Source organism: Lottia gigantea, assembly GCF_000327385.1.
Source record: "Lottia gigantea unplaced genomic scaffold LOTGIsca_47, whole genome shotgun sequence".
In the NCBI taxonomy this organism is placed as follows: Eukaryota; Metazoa; Mollusca; class Gastropoda; family Lottiidae; genus Lottia; species Lottia gigantea.
This window is the reverse complement of record NW_008709640.1, coordinates 873,047-894,236: the sequence shown is the minus strand read 5'-3', so window position 1 is coordinate 894,236 and position 21,190 is coordinate 873,047. Positions and strand designations below refer to the sequence as shown.

The window sequence follows — 21,190 nt, the reverse complement described above, 5'->3', positions numbered from 1 at the left end:
GTGATGTCTTACTTACCCTAAACGCTTGTCTTAATTCTTCCTCTTCATCTTCTTCGGAATTTTCATTTAAACCACCCATATTAGCCATAACTTGTGCGAATTCTTCAAAACTAAATAAACCATCACCTTAAAAACAAATAAGCCGCTTTAATCAATACGCCAAACTCTCTGATGTTCCCCTCATATATACATTATATTTTATCTTAAGCATGGCTCCTTGAACTCCAGAAAAAAACTAGAACTGTGAACAGCCCCGAACGTGGAAATGAGACCTCAAACCATGACTTGAACCTTTTGATACTCTTAGCCTGTTATAGCCTTCTTAAAATTTTAAGATATCTGGTAATTAAAAAGTCGACATTTTTAAAGAGATCTCAGAATGCATGACAGCACATGTCGGGGTTATCTAGATGGGCCACTGAAAGTCATTATGAGGAATTTCCAAATTTAGTTGAAAGAATTTGCAGTATAACCACGTAAAAACCTAGAGGATTTGATAATCCATTCTTATCAAATAAGACAATATCTCCAATTTACATCGTCTACGAAATTAGGTTTATAAGAGATATAATCTCATGTGGAAACACTATTAAACATTAATTTTGTAGTTTGAGTTAATCATGACAGCAGAAAATTACAACTGTTAATAATTCTCAGCTTTACATGGAGGTATGTTTAAATTTATTTGTGACAATTTTCCAAAAAAATAAATTTTTTTGAAGCTTAAGAATGACCTAATGGAATTAATGTGTCTCTTGCTCACTAATTTCACAGTGCGAAAAGTAGAAATCGACAGTTCTGTTATCAATGTACTTTAATGTGAAAATTGCAATACTGCAAGGGAATAAATGAAAAAAAAGTTAGTTTATTCAAATATAATGCAGATTGATAACTTGTGATATACATGTATATAATTTGCCATATTTTGATTGGTTTCCATCAATACCGAACCCTTTGAAATTTACATAGTAACTTACGGGCAGTCTGGACAATGTGGTATAAGTTATGGGGCGGTTGAGTCGTAATATAAATGTTCCCAAAACTTAAGCTACATGTGTTTTGAGCTTAAACTGCTACTTACACAGTTTATGTGTAAACTCACGACCACTTATACGTAATATACGAAGGCTTTGTAAAAGGATACCTAAGTTTATATTATATTTTATCTTATATCTTTAATAATCTTTCAAACAAACCAATTGACATAATTGACACGCTTTTGTGAGAGGAATGTGACTGAAGTGATATGAGAATATGTGAAGTATAATGTTTTTTGTGTAATTTAATTTAATGATGAAACAACGTTCTGTGGACATCACTGCCGACAGTCTTATGGCATTCTACAAAATGTATATCAAATTCGGAAACCGGAAACTTCTATTGATATCTATGCAGTTCCTCTCTATTGACGTCGTAAAAGGCGAAGTTTTGTCCACAATTGGATAAGAAAGGAGTCATTAGTTCGGACTGATCACAATACATTGACAAGCTGATCTTCATAGTCTCCTCCTGACAATGAAGACATAAAAAGCTACTTGGCTCGAAAATCAATTTCAGGCATTCTGTCTATATTACTACTTAGACACCATTATAAGAGATTACCAAGCAAGTAAAACTGTCAATTGAAATTGAATCTGCTCACCATCAATGTCAATTTCCTGTATCATTTGTTTTAACTCGTCTATCGAAGGAAATTGACCCAAATTTCTCATGACGGTTCCAAGTTCTTCTGTTGTAATGGAACCATCTCCATCTTTATCAAATAGACGGAATGCTTCCTTTAACTCTGAAAACAGATAGGCAATAATTAGGAAACAGAAATTGGAAGACACTTTTCAGTTCTTCAGTTCAACAGAATATAAATTCCATCGGACTCCAAATAGATTTGAATAAAACAGATAATTTGAAAGAAGTTCTTACCTCTAATTTGTGATGGACTGTACTTTTCTAAAATACTACTCTGAAAATATAAATAAAAAAACAACTTTATATAGAGTTACAAGGATTACATGTATTTCCTTCGAACTGCTATCTGAAAGAATTTGTGACCTCGCCAACAATTGATCTCGGCTCATGAATTGTTTAGATTGTACGACTGCAAACACAACCAATCAGAGTACTGACAGAAAGACTGCAAACATTATGGCTCATCGTTTACAGATTTTATGCCTATGTCGACAGCCCTGAACGACAGTATTCTATAGCGTACAATTCATTCAAACCGCTGCATTGACAAACTTGCGTGGTTCGAGAAGGATGACTCTTGCAGTCAAGGTTAAGACGAAGTTTGTAATAGCTTGACATTGTGAAGATGAATATACCCATGTGGTACTTGTTTCCTAGATTTGAAGAGGTGAACATGTTTTACATTGGTATTCTTTCCAATACAACTTGAAAAGCGTATACCATTAACAGTAAGTTGTAGAGATTCATTGGGTGTTACGAAAAGGTGATCATGAACGACAACCATCATACAATAATCAACTTTGGACCCTAGATAAAAACTAAGAAGAAATTCCTATATAAATGACTAATGAATACGAGTGATCATCTCTATTAGGATGACGTATGGTTATTGATTGATCGTGTCACATTACATGGATGATATCTTATCAGTGTATAGAGAACGGCACTATAATTGAATACAAACTACCATATAAACATAGTGACTGACTATAGTTTATAGCTTATTGATTTCCTGAACAAATAAACATACACCATACACCAAGATAATAATATGGTCATTTTTCTATCTAATGATTCTGATTATATCAGTGTTTTCAGCTTGTAAAGTATAAAATTTCTTTTGTAAGGATCAATGAAATACTGAGAAAAACTCTCACTGCCACATAATGAAGCGCATGCAAGCCAGTTTTGAAGAAAATATAATTGTTAATGGAGATCCCTACCCCTCCCCCCCCCCCCCCCCCCATTAAAAAAAACCACTAGAAAAGACATTTACAGAGTTAATTACACCTTCACAATGTCAAGTTATTACGAACTTCGTTTATTACTCGCAATGGCAGCCAGTGATTCGATTGAAATATACACTAAAGATACAACCAATAAGTAACAAATCAAATCAAACCAAATAGCTGCATAACAACCTTCCGTGAAACAAGAAAAGTGGCTAATGTAGTCAAAGTACTAGACGCAGTTCGTAATAACTTGACATTTTGAAGACGGGTTGCTTATAATATAAGTGTTTTTCCAAAGGTTATCATTTTGGAGGTCGTCTTTTGTTTCGATTTCACATAGTTTCAGAACGTTTAATATGGTACACAACTTTACATCGTCGTTGCTCCGAAAATATTGATAACCACATCCTTTACTTGTAGAAGGCAGAGACTATGATAATCGTAGGAAGCTAGATCCAAGAGATATGTGGACAAATGGACAAAAAGGTCTAATTACGCACCAAGATATTTCGGATAATAAATAATTAACAATCCTTCGACATCTATCATCTTGACATCACTTATTTTACATTAATCAATTCCTGCTTCTATATGGAGGTGTTTTCTATTTTGAACTCTGTAAGCTTTCTGAGATTGGAATGAGTGATTGCTTCCTTTAAATATATCTGCTTTGGGATTACAGTATTACAACAAAGACTTAAGCCTCTCTGTGTAGAAATAATACTTGTATTAAAGTTTCAATATATCTCATCTGAAAGCTTGCAACCAAGTGCCACCTGTGTTTGCCAACTTCATTCAGTGGGCGCATCAATTTTCGTTACGATAACACATTAACTTATATGTTCATGTGCAGCAAAGATTCAAGTCAGTTTGATATTAATCATTTAGTTTAACGGTTCATTAATAATAATAACAACACTAGATCAAATTCTATTGTATAATTAAATATAAAATATTTACATAATTGTAAAGTAGGTTTAACTTAATGTATACGGTTGTAGATTTAGGACATCGGTTAGTCTATATACAAATCGTTAATTTTACACCAAAAAGAAGCCAAGGTTAAAATAACGACAATATGATTTTATCAAATATTTGAGATAAACTATCGAACGCATGTACTTTCTCTTATACTATGTATTATATCACAAAATCGCAAGTGTCCTGAATGAGCAACCATATAATATTCATAAATGGTATCAAATTCAATATGTACTTATTCTGAATTAAAGTAACAATCATTAGTGTCTTTACATTTTCAAACTGCGTAGGAACTATACATAGCCTAACTTTCCCAACATGTTAACGAAGAACAACCCAAATTCATAGCCCATTCGTGCATTTCCTTACAACATGGAATTTTTTTTAGATATTTCAGAGATTTTAATGTGCATCGAGGACACTGATAGCATTAATTTGCATCATTCCAAATTTCAATCAGACGTCTGCTGTTGTTGTAATTCTCTTTAGACTTTTAATCTCCTTAGACCTACTCTTTAAATTGAGATAGTTTCGATATTTGAATAAATAAAATTGATAATATCAAAATACACTATGATAAAACATTAGAACATATTGAAAAGGAGTCTAAAATACTAGATACTCAACATTATAAAACACCACACCTTTTGTTTTATTTCATATTTACTAAATGTTATGATATTTTACTCTGAAAAAGTCACAGGTCAATGCAACTTTTGACTATTAAAGTAAATGCCAAGGCAAGTAATTATTCCAGCAGCACCTTGGGCATGTTTTCAAAAACTCAAACGAACCATTAGAATGCTTTAATGTCGGGTTTCATGACGTCACAAAACCGAAATAACAATTGTAGGACATTACGAGACTGCAGATAACGTTAAATAAAATATTGCAATATTTATGATTTTGTTTCCTCACTTGCATCACATTTAATAGTTGGACCAACGGAAAGAAGTCCGATCAGGCATCGCTGTTTGAACACCGGCAACTGTATTTTTGCAGAAAATGTTCTGTAAAGTTTGACAAATGAACAAAAAGAACCTCAAGTCAGTCAATATTAGTCCATTAGCCATAATTACCCAGTATGTCTATAAATACACCACACGAACTAATCAAATATCCCTTTAAAACTACCATTCTCTGTACTTACATAAAATTGCTTCATGCTATGTAATCTCCTCAAGCGTTTCTGCCTCTCTTTTTCCGGAGAGGTTTTGGAATTTCCTTCTATATCACTAGTCTGAGTATCCATTGTAATTTATATCCTTCAAATACAGAATATCCCTGATATTAAGAACAAATGATAGGAATTGGAAAATAGAATAGAAATCAATGTAGAATAGGACTACAAGATTCTCAATCTATTTCATCAACACTGTGGTCTAGTCTTGTACATTCAATTTATCAGAAGAAAATACGTTTCTTCAGACACTAATTGAATAAATAATTCTTTATTAGAAACTGGTAGGTGAGCAAGTTTGTCTAAATGAAGCGGATTTTCTTCATTCCGGTACTAATATTACAGCTCGATTTTCAACCTAATCAAAAACACTTCACTCTAAACAAAATCAACAAAACCATCGACTTTCAATCAATTTCAACTAATTGAATAATCCAGCATTAACAAATCTAGAAATACATAAACCTGGTTTGAATTATGATTAAGCCCAATGGTACTAAATTAATCTGCTCGTGATACCAGAGCGGGGAAATCGTCCCCGGGGAAATATAGGCCTGTAATTGAATAAATGTAAATTCTACTTACAGACATATTGAATCAAGAAAAATTTAGAAATCTAAGCTTGAAATGTAACAATGTTTCTCCACTTCTAACACATACTACAACAGTTTCCGCTGCTAGTGACCAAAACCTGACTACGATATATTGCTCGTGCCACTGTCGTCTGCTAAACTAAAGAACATAATAAAATGAGGTTAAATCGCTCAATATTGAATTCTTGATAAATGTGTAGTTATCGAAGCGCTAATGAAATTCTATAGAAATCGTTATACTGTACAAGGTGGCATTTAGTGCCATGCAGAAGCGCAATCGATTCAAATCCTTTACAAAGGTATTTTTTTTCTCATACGTTCATTATCAGTTACAAAATAATTAAAGTTGTTATATTTTTATACTAAACGCAGAGTTAAAACTGAATCAAGACTCCATTCATTACTTTAGCAATAAAAACTATATTATTAGTAAAAAAATCATGTTCATATACTACCCTGAAAAAATTTAGGAAACGGATTATATGTCAAAAAGGAAGGAAAAGTTCTGTTATTGCCAAGAATGGAGTGCTTAACAAGTATGGAAATCACACTAGATGCTGATATGATAGATGGAAACAATAATATCGTACGGGTGAGCTTTTACTACGAGCGATACGCCCGTTCTTGGTAACATAGCACTACACACATGGGCTGCATGGATGGGCCATCGCCAAATTTGCTTCGTATCCACTCTCAACGGCGGGCTGGGGATAATAGCGTTCGGGGGTGTATTTTCACCACTATATTATATGGATGTATAACATGAGAAAAATTTCGGGTTGCCCGTTGGCATGATCATAATATATTGAACTTGGAATGAGATTAATGATATCGTAGAAATAAAGAAATTAGTAATGCCAGTCAGCTACAAATTTTATCACTTTCAAGTGATGGAACTCGCTAAAGAAACTATATACAGAATGTTATTATCGATTGGTTAGACGATAAAGCTTCAAATTTTTACACAAATTAATAGAATTAGTACCAAATCGTATTAAAGAAAAAGAAACTAGAACTTGTTTCGTATAAGAAATTTAAGAAGAGCCAATTGATTTTCAAGTCATTGAAATGGTATGGGATGTCTAATGCTGGAAAGCAATTCAAAACGGTGAAAGATAGGTATGGGATTTAGATTAGATGTAAGCCGAGGTGCAGTGGAAACCTTCCGGTACTATAACCGGTGCTTTTTACAGTTGGTCTTGTGTCAGCGTCAGATAGCATTTATTGCCATTGTCTGAGCAAATTACTAGATTTTTTAGGAGAATTGGAATATCAGACTCAAAATAGTACTGATAGGCTTTGAATGGCTTTGCGTTGATAAAAATATAATCTTTTGTAAGTTTACATTGAAAAGAAACACATTTCTCTCATAAAAATAATGGGAAAAATTCAAAAAACCTTTTACTTTACTTAGACATTAGGTTGGTTTATCATGACCAGAGCCAAATTTGTTCCTCGAACAAAATACGTGATTTTTTTATGACTTTTATATAATATGAGTTGAGGAATCAATACCATCTTAAAATTGCTATTTAACCGATGTTCCTGCATCTAAAAATCATCTGCCATTGAATGACAACATTAAACTAGGAATAATCATTGTTTCCGGTTAAAACATTCCTTTTCAAATTGAGTGCTATTTCAAATTGAGATAAAATCGGATGAGTTAATTTACATTTTCTTCACGAAATGTTGGTTAATTCGAAATCTACCAGCAGCAATGACGTGTAAAATTATTATCATTGCATGTAGAAGTCAATCACAAATTTTGGACGTGAAAATCATATTATAAGATTTGGTCTACTATAGTTCAGAATCATCTTCACAGTGTCTAATACGAGCTCACTGTGTTCTGTTCTTGTACCACTGAATGCAGCTTCTGTCATACAAAGAAGAGTCTGTAATAATCAAGGTATAAGACGATGTTCGTAATAGCTTGACATTGTGAAGATGATATATAATATGACATCGATGTTCATGTATTGTTCTAAAATCAGCTTGTTATCACTCCTTGGGCTAAAGAAGACGGGGATACATCATGCAGTATACAATTTTGACAGAATATTGCATCGGGCATTAGCCTACTCTTTTTCCGACTTTCAACGATGGATCTTTTACGAGCACAACTTGAATCCCACGGTTGTTTCTATTCAAACAAGGCGTTTTTCCATGTCACCTCCGATCCGCATCACTGACAGATGGAAACCCCGTTAATGTTGAGCTAAATGTTCTTTTGTGGGTGGCTCCACATGCCATCCATGATCTGACGACATTGTTATAACACACTGTTCAGGGTCATTTAAATATTCAATCAATCAATTGTTATGTTCAAAAACATATTGACCAACAGATTGTAAAAACTTCTGGGATATTCATAAACAGCCGTTTTTATACGTTAGCATTGGATTAAATATTTGACTGAACTCTAGTTAATGAAAAATTTCATTAGATCGTAGATGAAATGATGAAACATTAAACAATATAATATAGATCTGTATTTTAAACAGAACTGTTACTATAAACATAGAGAAGAATGATAACAACTTTACTTCTACAATAATAATAACAATACACGAGTTAACATAATAATGTTTTATTGTACAAATATTCATAAAGAGCTTTAATGAGGAAATATTCAATTAGCACAGATGTTACCATGACCATATGTTCTATACTTGAATAGGACAGAATATTATTGTTTTGATTGCCAATTTGAAAATCATATCTATATTCAAATATAATATAGAGGTATATCAAACTGTTTCACTATTAAAATAGTAACCATTATATCAAGTGTAGAGTAATGTAGAAACATTAAAACACAACCAAAAACATGGCCAATAAAATATTGGACCAAAAATCTGTGTGTTTTCATTGAAACCACTTGGCCTGGTAAATTACTTGTCTCAAAGTTTAGACATGAAAATAAGTTCAAAGTTCAGTGGGGACTTAGGCTGAAATAGGTCAGTTTCTCTATAATGAGAAAGAGATTACATAAATAGGATTTAACAAATAGATCTTGTTGGTCTTTTGCATACAGGGAATGTGGCACTTTTCAATTTGAGATTAGTCTTCATTCTATACAATATTCTCCTCTTTCATATTTTCACATTTAGCTCCTGTTAAGTGAGTGCTCATTTGAAATCGAGTCCGGCTATATTGAGTATACACCTGCTGTCTTCAAACTTGAAACAATATTCATTTTTTTTCACATTTGGTTCCTGTCTGGTGAGTTTGTGTGCTCATTTTCCTCAAGTCTAGCTATCTTGAGAATACACCTGCAGGACCACCTGGCACCGATTTGTGACTGGGTTTGAGAACTAGACATTGCAAAATAGAATAGATTTAGCCTATGGACAGACAAAAATCTGTTTAATTGAGAAATGATAAGTGTTAATTGAAAACCTGATTTTGTGAATGTGGAACAGCATAATTCACTTTCATGATGTATATGTCAGTAATAATAAAATAGCTAGCACTTCAAAATGTCAATAAGCACTTTTGTGATATTAAGCATTGCTCACTCTCTCAAAACGTCTGTGCACTGTGAAAATTTCATAAACACAAGTTAGATCTTTACTTCAGGTAATATATTGTTTAGCTAAAGCTCTGAGAAATTTAGTTTTTCTGGTTGAAATTGCTCTACGTAATGTCTCATCTGGATTTCCACAGTTGACATCCATTTGACCAATAGCTTTCATCTACAAAGAGAAACAATTTCGTGAAAATTATGTCTTGATGATAGACTATCAAACATATTAAAGTTTTAGTTTAACATCATATAATCTACTTCATTTGGGCTAATGAAGAACGGCAACCCCATAGAGTTTGCAATTAGGAAAATTGTGCAGAAACAATAAACATGAGCCTACACGTTTTCTAATTGTCCAGCACACTTGTCTTTATTACCAGATCAAAAGTAAAATTGGATGACAAGTTTCCCTCTCCAAAGAACAGAGGGAAGAAATTTGATTGGATTGGTATCATTAAATGGTAAATGTTTAAGAGGCCCTTCTTTAGACCCTAACTGAAGTAGCTAAATTAAAAATAAAAGCTAATAAAAAATGGAATGAAAGTTTGCTCTAAGTTTAATTAGAGTTTGAAGTAAGTTTGAACAAGTCTTGATAGTCTTTTTATCAAGAGGTGAATAAAATTCATTTAATTCTTCCGGAAACTTCTTTTGGAATACTCAGTGCTTAGCTTTGTTTTTATCAAAATAATAATTGAATATAACTTACAGCTGCTTTGCTTTTCTCAATTTCACCTCTTTTAGTGTGTAAATCTTAGGAAAAGATAAGAAAAACTTTCATATGAGCACAATATGAGTTTAATTGAATATGAGGCTTTTAATATCAAGTCACAATTCAGTTTCATAATATTCTGCAATCACTGATACAAAAAAGGATACGTATCAGATGTTCTAAGATAGCAATATCCCACATACAAGGATAATAAGCATCCATAGCATCATAGCAAGTCTTCTCTTGTAACGCTTTAAACGCTGTTCCATAATCTACTTCATCTAAAAACTGACACAGAACACCTACCTATATACAAATAAGATGAAAAAATCTCTTGTGTTAGATGTTAAGATAGAGATAGAAAGTTTTCATAAAAGAATTGGCCATGGTTAAAATAAAGAAGTGTATATGTACATACAGTAAATATGTATTTTACAATTTTACAAATGTTTATCATTAATGAAAAAAATTGAGCAGAAACTGTTTTAAAACTTCTACAATATATATAACACAATTTTTGCAACTGAATTCTCAATTTTAATAGTTTCTGCATGGCTCAGGTTGTTTTGGTATTTTTTTTTGAATCAACTCCTTGTTAAAAACTTACTTGTGTATGGCATTGTAAATATGAGCAACATTTTATCATCTTTCTATAAACCTGTAAATAATATGAACATCATAATACACAATAATATCACTGTAAACAACAAGAGCATCACAGTAATCACACTTTAATTACTTGCATCACATAAAGCATCACAATTGAATTGGAATTAAACAAATCTATATCATATCAATATACTTACTTATAAGACAGAAAATCTTATAAATCATAATATATAGAAATAAAATTACCTGATCATCATACAGGCCTAATGGTACAGGACTAGAGAAATAATCTGTAGCTACTACTCCACATTCTAAATAATATTTCATAGCTGATGAATACTGATTGTGAGCTGTAATAAAAAATTTATACTCTGAGTTTAGTGTTAAACCAATAAAAAGCCTAGGGTGGCCCTTGATTGGTGAGTTCTTAACAGATTCTGTTGTGTCAATTCTGGTCTTACACCAGAACCAAATTATGTCCCATTCAAAATTCCCTTTTATTCCTGTCTCTGCCATTTTGAATTCTGTCTGCACCTACTATTTTTTTGGCGCATGTTTAACGTGTTCTGAACTCTGTTTCAACTTGTTTTATTGAATGTCTGGATGATTCCAAGGATGCATAACTCCAACCCAGCAGTCCCTAGTATATATATTAGGCTAGATAAAGCAAATTCAAGCAAATGATTTGTTCTGAACAGAATTCTGTGCTACAAAAATAGACTACTGATATTGTAAATAATGATTGAAGCTTACCAAAGTATATATCAGCTTGTATTTTCAGCCAATATGGCTGTGTTGGGTTAACATCTAAAGCATGTTGCATCAACTGTGTTAAAACATCCGATATAGAACTGGTATCTATAGAACTTGTACTGAAAATAACAAAATTACCACCATCTTAAAATCTGTATCATTGTGGACTCTCTTGACAAATGAATTTGTTGTATCATAAGAAAGTGTTGTCAGGTGCTCAGTGATAACGAAGTCAGACTTGAATAACCAGTTACAAGATCCATAGCCTGAGAACTTAAACAAAATGAACCATCTGCATTTAACATCTTAAATTTGGATTGGATATTTGTTTCAATAATCTTTACATAGTTAATCTGCATTCTCCTGCAATTAGCATTTAGTTTATCATGTCCTCAACAATGAAATTTGTTACCCAAAGAATACTCCAATCATAAAAATTCTACTTACTTCAAGACGATAGTTGGCCATAGTGTTAAATATTCACTGGTTATTTCACTAGTTACATCATCCTGAAGATCAAATATTTTTGTTCATGAAAATATAGGAAAAGCCATAAATATTTCAGAAAGGAATTGAATGCACATCTTCTAAAGAACATAAGCTCTGTTTCTGTCAAACACAGGAAATCGTTTGCAAACTATATGACAAATGAAAAATTTAAGGAATGATTTCACCCATTGGCTTGAATATGTTAGCATTGAAATTATTAGTTCTTTCCTAACATGGTAATATCTGTCAGACTATGATATCAAGTCTTATGCCTGACGTCTCATTTTGTCTGATCGCAAGAACAATAAGAGTTACCTACCTTGAGTGTAGTAAATAATTTAGTGAACATTGATAATAACAAGGATAAAACTGTAGGTTCCTGAAAATTAAACATAGCCAAAATAAAAAATGCATTTCTATGATTCTCAGTTTTTTTGATGCATCAAAACATGAAAAGAAATGCAATTTAAAAACCTCATTCATGTGAAAAAAAAGTAATATGACCATTTATATTATAACTAAAAAATCACAGCTTTTATGTACATTTCCTAAAAATTTCCATGGAATGCCTAAACATTGTAGAAATAACATAATTACCTTTAATCTCTTAAATAAACTAATAAAGTTATCACGTGATAATAAACCAGTATTTGATTCACGATGCATTGTACTATCACGACCACTAGCTGTTCTTTTATGTTGTGTTACATTAGTGAATATAGTTAAAACTGTAAGATAATAAAGTGTATTTTTCTAAATGATTATGTTTAAATTGAATAAAGATAATTGATATCAATATAATTGAATTTAAGGATTAAGGATGAAAAAAAAAATTAAATTAGAGACAACTGATATCAAAGGTAACTGATAACAAAGACAACTGATAGCAAAGCTAACTGATATCAAAAATAATTGATTTCAAAGATAACTGGTAGCAAAGATAACTGATAGCAAAGCTAACTGATATCAAAGATAATTGATTTCGAAGATAACTGGTAGCAAAGATAACTGATAGCAAAGCTAACTGATATCAAAGATAATTGATTTCGAAGATAACTGGTAGCAAAGCTAACTGATAGCAAAGCGAACTGATATCAAAGATAATTGATAGCACAGATAACTGATAGCAAAGATATCTGATAGCAAAGATAATTGATAGCAAAGATAACTGATAGCAAAGATAATTGATATCAAAGATAACTGATAGCAAAGATAATTGATATCATAGATAACTGATAGCAAAGATAACTGATATCAACGATAACTGATATCAATGATAATTGATTTCAAAGATAACTGATTGCAAAGACAATTGATAGCAAAGAAAACTGATAGCAAAGATAATTGATAAAGATAAATTATGTCAAAGATAACTGATAGTAAAAGATAACTGATAGCAAAGATAATTGATATCAAAGATAACTGATTGCAAAGATAATTGATATCAAAGATAATTGATAGCAAAGATAACTGATATCAAAGATATTTGATAGCAAAGATAATTGATAGCAAAGATAACTGATATCAAAGATAATTGATAGCAAACATAATTGATAGCAAAGATAACTGATATTAAAGATAATTGATAGCAATGATAATTGAATATAATAATATATATAATCTTGTGTTGGTTTCTCACTCCTGTTTAGTAGTGTGTATGGTTACTGTGCTCATAAAAACAAAACATACTGTAAATATTGAACTTTATCTGATAACACATACCTGCTTCCCATAGATCTCTAGCTACACTTCTAGCATTCTTTATATTTACTAATTCTTTACATGTACATGATAATAAACGACTCAACTGTCAATAGAAAAAACGTTATTCAGACTTTTTTTATTACTTCCATGTCTCAGCCAGATTCAACACATTTAACGGTAATAATGGTATTTTGGAAAAAGTGATGAAATCATCCCTTATAGTATGAATGTACACAAACTTAATCATGCAGGAATATCGATTATGTTAGGTCAGTCCAATTTTTTTTCTTCATAGATTTGGCTTGAGGAAGGAAGATTCGTAAAACAAGAAAATAAAGTGATCTCACCAAATGGAAGATTAAAATATTTGTTTATTTTCATCTGACTTTTAATAGGATCTATATTACAAGCAATGGTACAAAATATAAATATAACACCTTTTAAAAAAAAATTCATACTTACTTCAATATATCCATTTCTAGTATTTTCCATACTAGTTAAATATTCCCAATCTCTTTCATTTAATAAAAATCCAGTACAATTTTCTAATACTTCACTGCTTGGCTGGATATCTAGAAATATTTCATATTCATATATCTAGCTAAAGTAAAATACAAACTTCATCATAATTCAAGCCATAATAATTCTGTCACAAACACATACACAAACAAAAGTTTTTTCTATATCTCAAACGATGCTGATTGGAGGGGCAAGGAAAGGTCAAAACATATAGTGTTTTTTTTATAGGACAAGGAAATGGGGTCTTTTAACAGAAAACAATTATGCCTTCCTGACAAAACTTTCCCTCATTGCACATAACGTTTCATTACCCATCTAAATTTTTAATGTGTGAACAGCACTGATTTTTCATTGCATAGATCAACATGGATATACGTACCTTGGGCTAGCCTGACACTAGTAAGACAAGTTTTTGTCTTTTTAGTTAAATCTGTTACAGAAGAACCCTCACCAAAAGTCTCGTTTAAGTAAAATTGTTGTAAATCAGCTAGTAGTATTTGCCATCGAATATGTTTAGATAATGTATAAGATATTTCAGCTACTACTGTGTCTGCTACAGATAATAATTGTCGACATCGCTCAAATATCTGTGAATAACAAAAAGGTTGTCAAAATATGTATATTAAGGAACTTGTTAATAACTTTGTTTAAAATTCAGTACTTTATGGTTTAAAGTCACAAGGATTATCTCATTGATTGCACAACTTTTCATTAAAGACAATACATCAAAATTGACATATATGTCATTGATCTGCAAATATATTCCAATTAACCATAATCTGGAAGCCTTGCATTGCAATGTTTTCTGATAAGAAATGTAGAAGATCTGACTGAGACATTAAGGTGTATTTGAAACAAAACACTCAACAAAAGCAACAAAATAAAAAAGCTAAGGGACAATTTAACAATTTAGTGACACACATAGGAATCAATGCTGAGCACTCTCCACATGTCAAGACAGGGATGAACAGTTGTTTAGTCCCAATCCTTTAATTGGTAAAGAAATGTCAATTATGACTGACAATAGCATCTTATAAGCAATTAACTTACTCTGAGGTCCATACAATGTCGAGCTTTACCAACTAGAACATAAACATAGGCTTGTTTCATATTCAACTGAGAATTATAAACATCTAGATTTTTCTTTATCTCTCTTGGTACTTTCCACTACAATAAGAAAAACAGAAATTCATGGAATTAAACTGATTCAGACATTTAACATCCTTATATACTATAGTAATCTGTATGTATTTAATTGCAGACAAACACTTTGTTGGATCTTCAGTCTGAAAAATGTCAATGATAGCTATAAAGATGATATCTTACCTTTTCATTTAGGTTTATAATTTGATATGGGTTCATATTAAATTTCTCACAGAGTTCAGTAACTAAGACTTGTATAGCTTGAGGATCATACACAGTTAATAATCTACCTTCAGTATTACTCATATCATATGTTGGTTCTACAATCAGAAACAATATCATGATAAATTTTGGTCACAATTCATCATAGCTCTTGATGACTAGATCAAAACTAAAATAGTTCGCAGTTTTTCAAATCCCGTCAGTTAAAATAGCATACCAGGTTTCTGTTTTTCTGTCTAATTCATGGGTTAAGCCGAAAATTGTAAAGATCGCTTCCTTTAAGACGGTGAGCAGGTAGCAATAAATATAAGAGCGCCATAGGTTACAAATGACAATCCAGAAATCAAGAAAAGCAATTCTACAGGAATTTATTACAAATTCTAAAAAAAATTATTTCTTATTCAAATGCATCTTGAATCAATAATTCACAAAAAGAAAGCCATGAATAATATTAGAAATATTCTAACCTCTAGAAGCTGGTAAACTAATATCATCTTCCATATCAATATCTTGTAAATACATCTGTTCAGGATTATCTACTACAGCCATTTCACTCCACTCTTCAGCATCTAGGTAGGAGGCTATTTCTGACTTTAATACAGCATGAATGAACCCACTCTCTTGTGGTACAAGTTCTGCTATATGCCTACAATGATATTTAAAATATAGAGTATCACAAGGGCATGAAATGCTTCATCTTCTCCTTTTCTGCATTTGATTATGTTAATAATCATATGCAATGGAGTGTACAATGAGGGAAATTTACTAAAACTAAATTGACTTACCACACAAAACACTTTAAATTAGATCGTTGTGGAAATGAGGCACTTTTGATTGCTTCCGATAAAACCTGAAGAATCAGACAAAATTCATTAAAATCAGGAAAATCAAAGCTGAAAATGTTAAGTAGGGAAGCAACAGGCAAAAAGTCAAATTGAATATTTGAGTACACTCATACCTGGAAAATGATTTTTTTGCTGTTTTTAATATATGTTATACAGAAACAAATACCTTCTTCAGTTTTTAATTTAATCCTGACAGTTTAACACTTGATATCACTCTTAGGCTATGCTTTCCAGTCCATTATTTCAACAAATGTGACATAATATTATGCAGATAAAGCTTATGTATGTATGGAGTGCATTTATCTGTACTGAATTACAGAATTATATAAATGGGAAATTTTGTATTACCTAATTAATACAATCTCCAAAATATCCAAAATTTAACATACCTGAACTAAGAAAGAGACTAGTTTTTCATTAGCTGATTCCAGAGCTTCTACTATTGGTGATACCAGAGCTTTTCCTTCTAACACCCCTCGCACAACATTACATATACAAACTTGACTAAATAACTCATTATAACTATATAATAGAAAATATACCACATTCCAAATACATTACATTATAATATAAAATCTAATTATACACTATGTATAAACATTTCAAGATGCCTTTCTCTTTGTACTGTTTAATTAGACCAGCATCCCATAATTCGTTAATCTTTTGAATACTTTGGTTCTTAGTACATTCCCCATTAATCAGATGATCCAAAATAATAAGGCAAGAAAGTAATGAAACATTGCGAATTTCAAGAAAACAGTTTTCGAAAGCATTGATTTAATGAAAATTACCTTTTTCCATGTTTAGATATGTCATCTTCTAAGTTACTTCTATAAACCAAACTTAATTCTTGTTTAATATTGTCTTCAAGCAGTATTTCAACAATATTCTAAGATAAAAATTAGTCAAATTAGTTTATCTAAAATAAACCCTTTTTCCACATAAAAATATTTGTGATAATGAGATTTTCTAAAATACTAGAAAAAAAATTTGCACATTCAAAAACATGAATATGGCATAATAAATTCATCTAAATTTGGGTTAGTTAAAGTAGAAATCAACACATTCTGTGTTTCAAGTCAGAAGTTGATTAATGCTTTGCAGAGTAAGGTTATTCGTGTTAATGGCCTAAGTGATACTTTCCACTGCAGAAAGACTGCTTAGTGTAATTTTATCACGTTTACAAAATTCAACTGAAAAAGAGAATTTTATAAAACAGTACCTTGTAGTTATTTTTTCTTGAAGTTTCAACTTGTTCAAATAATGACTGTTTATGAGAGTCCATAACAATACCAAATAAACTAGCACAACTAGTTAAATACCCTCTTAATCTATTATCATCAATATTACAATATACAGCTTCTTGTAACTGTTATTCAAAAAAAAAAGCTCAAACATTTTTAAAAAAAAAATTATAAACCAAATGAACTGTAATGAATAAGTGTTATATGAAAGGTAAAATAAAGAACAAAATTTCTTCAAAGAAAGTGTGCGGATAACATGACTACGAAATTTGACTTGTGAATGCCAGGAATAGACTAGTACAATAAGACACTCTTAGGACCAACCTAGGGTATGTTTTACCTTATTTGATTCAGGTTTGTACCTTCCTAGGCCTAAACATTTGAGAGAATCAACCCATCTCTTCCCTGAAATCCAATTCACTTTTCAAGTACAAGTACTTACAGTTGATTGGAATGATTTAGCTTGTTTAAACAATTCAAATGCTTCTTTATATAACGACTGATGAAAATAAACCACACCACAATCAAATGATAACTGGAATGAAATTATAAGATAAACATTCATAATGATATTCAATTCTTTGATATGATAGTATCAGCATGCATACACACCCCTTTTTGCAATTCCACTATCCACAAAATTGCATTACCAGAAGTAACATTTAATAATGAAAAGTGATCCAGGTGAGATTATAACTTTTTAAAATCTCAACCCAATTTAAATATAATTACCTGACATTTGACTTCTTCACTTGATATTTGAGCACATTTAGACCAATCACACAATACATCAGTGTTTTCATTAGGTATAATAAACACATCAGCACATGGCATGTTTAATTTTACAGGAGATTCTAAATATTTCTTTAAAATTGTAACTGACGTCTGCATCTCATCTTTTAACTACAAAAAATAGATATCTAGAATTGATTTTAAGTATTAGGTAAACTCTTGGAAATTAAATTTTAACTTTCAAAGGGTTATCTTATCTTCAAAGGTATATCAAATTATAAATACAAATGTTTTGGATCATCTAAGCTTCACATGTATTGTCCATTTTCATTTTCATTTCATCCAAAGGCATTTCAAATATTAAATTCCCCTAGGAATAGCTAGGTGTAGAAATAATAATGAAAGCCCAATATCAAGACTATTAAAGTAAGCGAACACACTGAAAAGATGTATGTGATTTGTGATGTTAAAGACAAGTATGTTCTACTGTGCTAAGACTCTTGGACAAATCTTTTGGATCCAAAAAAAAATCATTAGGTCTGGACTAATTAATCAGTTGAAGCAAGACAAAGCCAACACACTTTGTTATTATCAGTTACCTTTTTTATAACAGCCTCATTTGCTGCTAGAGTAGCAGCTACTGGGTCAATCTGCCCGGGTCTACAAAAGAGAAAGAAATTCATTGAGTAACTCAAAAAGATTACTAAAACAACTTTTTCCCTCCTTCAAAATAGCATTTTATAAAATTGTCTGGATTTCAATCAACTGTACTAAGAAATTATACTGGTTGTGTTGTATAGTTTGATATAGGTACTTACGGTACAGTAAAGCTAAGTTTAAGTGGTCTAGATGGAAAGCTGTCATATATCACACTTCGAACAACCCTGAAAAATAAATCACCCATAAATCAGGATAGGTGAGGAAAATTTTGTCTTATCAAGGAATCTTGTAAATATGAACACATGAATATTTTATAAGCAGTACCTCTATTGTTTTGTTTAAAGTTTAAACAATAACACAGAATAGTCAGCAAAATTACTCAGCAAAAAATCCTAATCAAATCTAAAATACAACATCAAAATCATTAACAACATCAAAAGGAAACAAAACATATTTGGCATATTTTTCACAAATTTACTGTAAATTTCATCAAACACAAGATAAGCTATACCTACCATCTATGATAAAGTTGAACAGCAAATTTAGCTTGATCTGATAAACTATTTATATCTATATCATTATTCATAGCAGCCACTACACCTCCCTCTATACATAAACTTAATAATTCTTTTAACAATGTACTCATAATAGGTAGTGGTATAGAATTCCTGAAAAGAAATATATTAGATACCTAAAAGATGTAAGACATTGATCAGAACCAGAACTTGGACAGAATAACAAAACTAGACCACTTATAACTTAAGAGATCAACTCAAACAATGTGTCTTTACTTTTTCTCTGCTTCAAATCTTCAAGTACTATATCTACTGCGTGCTTTACTCTTTTGGATAAATGTATGATAAACATTTTTAAACTGAATTTAAAGGAGTACACAAGGAAACATACCTTGTATCTAATAATGTTAAATTCCATTTCAAATAAGCAGCAACTTTTAGAGCCAACACCTTCAATCCCTTTACCTTTCTGGATTCTTCAACAGAACATTCTGAAATCATAATCAACTTCTATTTCGGATGTCAAGTAAATCAAATTTTAGAATGAAGAAGCCATCCATTAACACATTACATTTGAGTATGTTTTGAGTGGTTTTAAATATTGACAAAAATGGCATTTTTACTAAGGATATAATTCTTAAGAGACTCTACCTGAATCTGGAGATTTTCTGTCAGGAACAGACAAATTAGAATCTGGAACGAAACAATTACATAATCTGTTTATTTCATTGTAAATATAAAGCATTAATCTTATGTATAAGTTCAGCACGAATTCAGATATCGTGCTTTGTTTTATTTAAGTTGTTTCAACAAACCAGAATATATTAAAATCCAGTATCTCATATGAGAAGCGGTACATAGTTTATATGAAAATTCAAATAACTATACCTGAATGTCCTGGGGTAGGTGGGTTTAGCTCTTTATTTTGTACAATGTTTGCCATTTCAAAATCTGCTTGCTGTAAAAACTGTACAATCAACTGAATTGGGCTTGGATCTGAAAAGATGACAAGATATAACAAAGTCCATAGGTGGGTAGACTCCATTCATCAAGGGGATAGGTAAGTGACAGGCATTTGATATAAATGAAATACAGCTAGAATTTTATATTTAAGAGTAGGCTAGATGCTTGAACTTTAAATTAAAAGTATGGTGGCAATAATATCATTATAACTTACTTCAAATAACAAACTTTACCTGGATTTTCTTGCTGAAGATGCTTGTTAAGTAGTTCATGGTCCAGTAAAAATTCAAACCAAGACACTGCTGGTAGAGACATTGGCCCTAAACAGGGTCCTTTAGGGGCTTGAGCATCAGTCATTTTGTTGCATGTAGGCTGTTAATATATTGAAATATAACAGTTCATTGTTTTCACTGTTTCTTGCTGTTATCCATTACTCGCAAAAAAAGAGAATCACTGAAAGGAATGGCATGATGTTAAAACAGGGAAAAACATATAGCTTAAAGCTTACAGAGAGAATTTCACTGAGTTTTGTTTGGTTGACAGGTGTATAAATATGATTAAGTATAGAGATGCATTTGGTATAAAATGCTTATGGAGTTGTCTGTGACGGGCCGACGGGTCATGAAGAAACAATTGTCTTCTCTTGGACTCAATTCATTCATTAGCCTAATGCATCACTGATTACTTAGGCTTGTGGACGTGTGTAATGGTGATTTGGTTAGATACATGCGTGACAACTGTACCCCTCCTTTAGATTAGATATTTTCGGATTTACTTATTATTATTAAGCCTATACTCCACCTTACAGAAAGATGTTAAGAAAGAGTTATATGGTCAAGATCAAACTAATTCGGACTATCATCATTTAGCCTACTGACT

General features: G+C 31.4%; 2 protein-coding genes across 2 annotated transcripts in view; both read right to left on the bottom strand.

Annotated features, from left to right (window-relative positions):
- LOTGIDRAFT_192654 (hypothetical protein) overlaps positions 1–5,764 on the bottom strand; it is a 7,900-nt gene extending 2,136 nt beyond the window's left edge. The window contains exons 1-4 of the mRNA XM_009061294.1: positions 5,665–5,764; positions 1,921–1,960; positions 1,643–1,786; positions 17–126 (exon numbers count right to left, since the gene is read on the bottom strand). Coding sequence (XP_009059542.1) covers positions 17–126; positions 1,643–1,786; positions 1,921–1,960; positions 5,665–5,670 — 300 coding nt within the window. The 5' untranslated portion in view covers positions 5,671–5,764. The remainder of the gene's footprint in view (positions 1–16; positions 127–1,642; positions 1,787–1,920; positions 1,961–5,664) is intronic.
- Positions 5,765–9,253: 3,489 nt separating this feature from the next.
- Positions 9,254–11,351, bottom strand: LOTGIDRAFT_124685 (hypothetical protein; the record flags this gene model as incomplete). The annotated part of the gene is made up of 6 exons (XM_009061293.1): positions 9,254–9,373; positions 9,911–9,954; positions 10,081–10,215; positions 10,517–10,571; positions 10,769–10,872; positions 11,276–11,351. Coding segments are annotated over 6 exons (534 nt in total), but the record flags the coding sequence as incomplete, so codon positions are not given.
- Between the last annotated feature and the right edge of the window lie 9,839 nt (positions 11,352–21,190).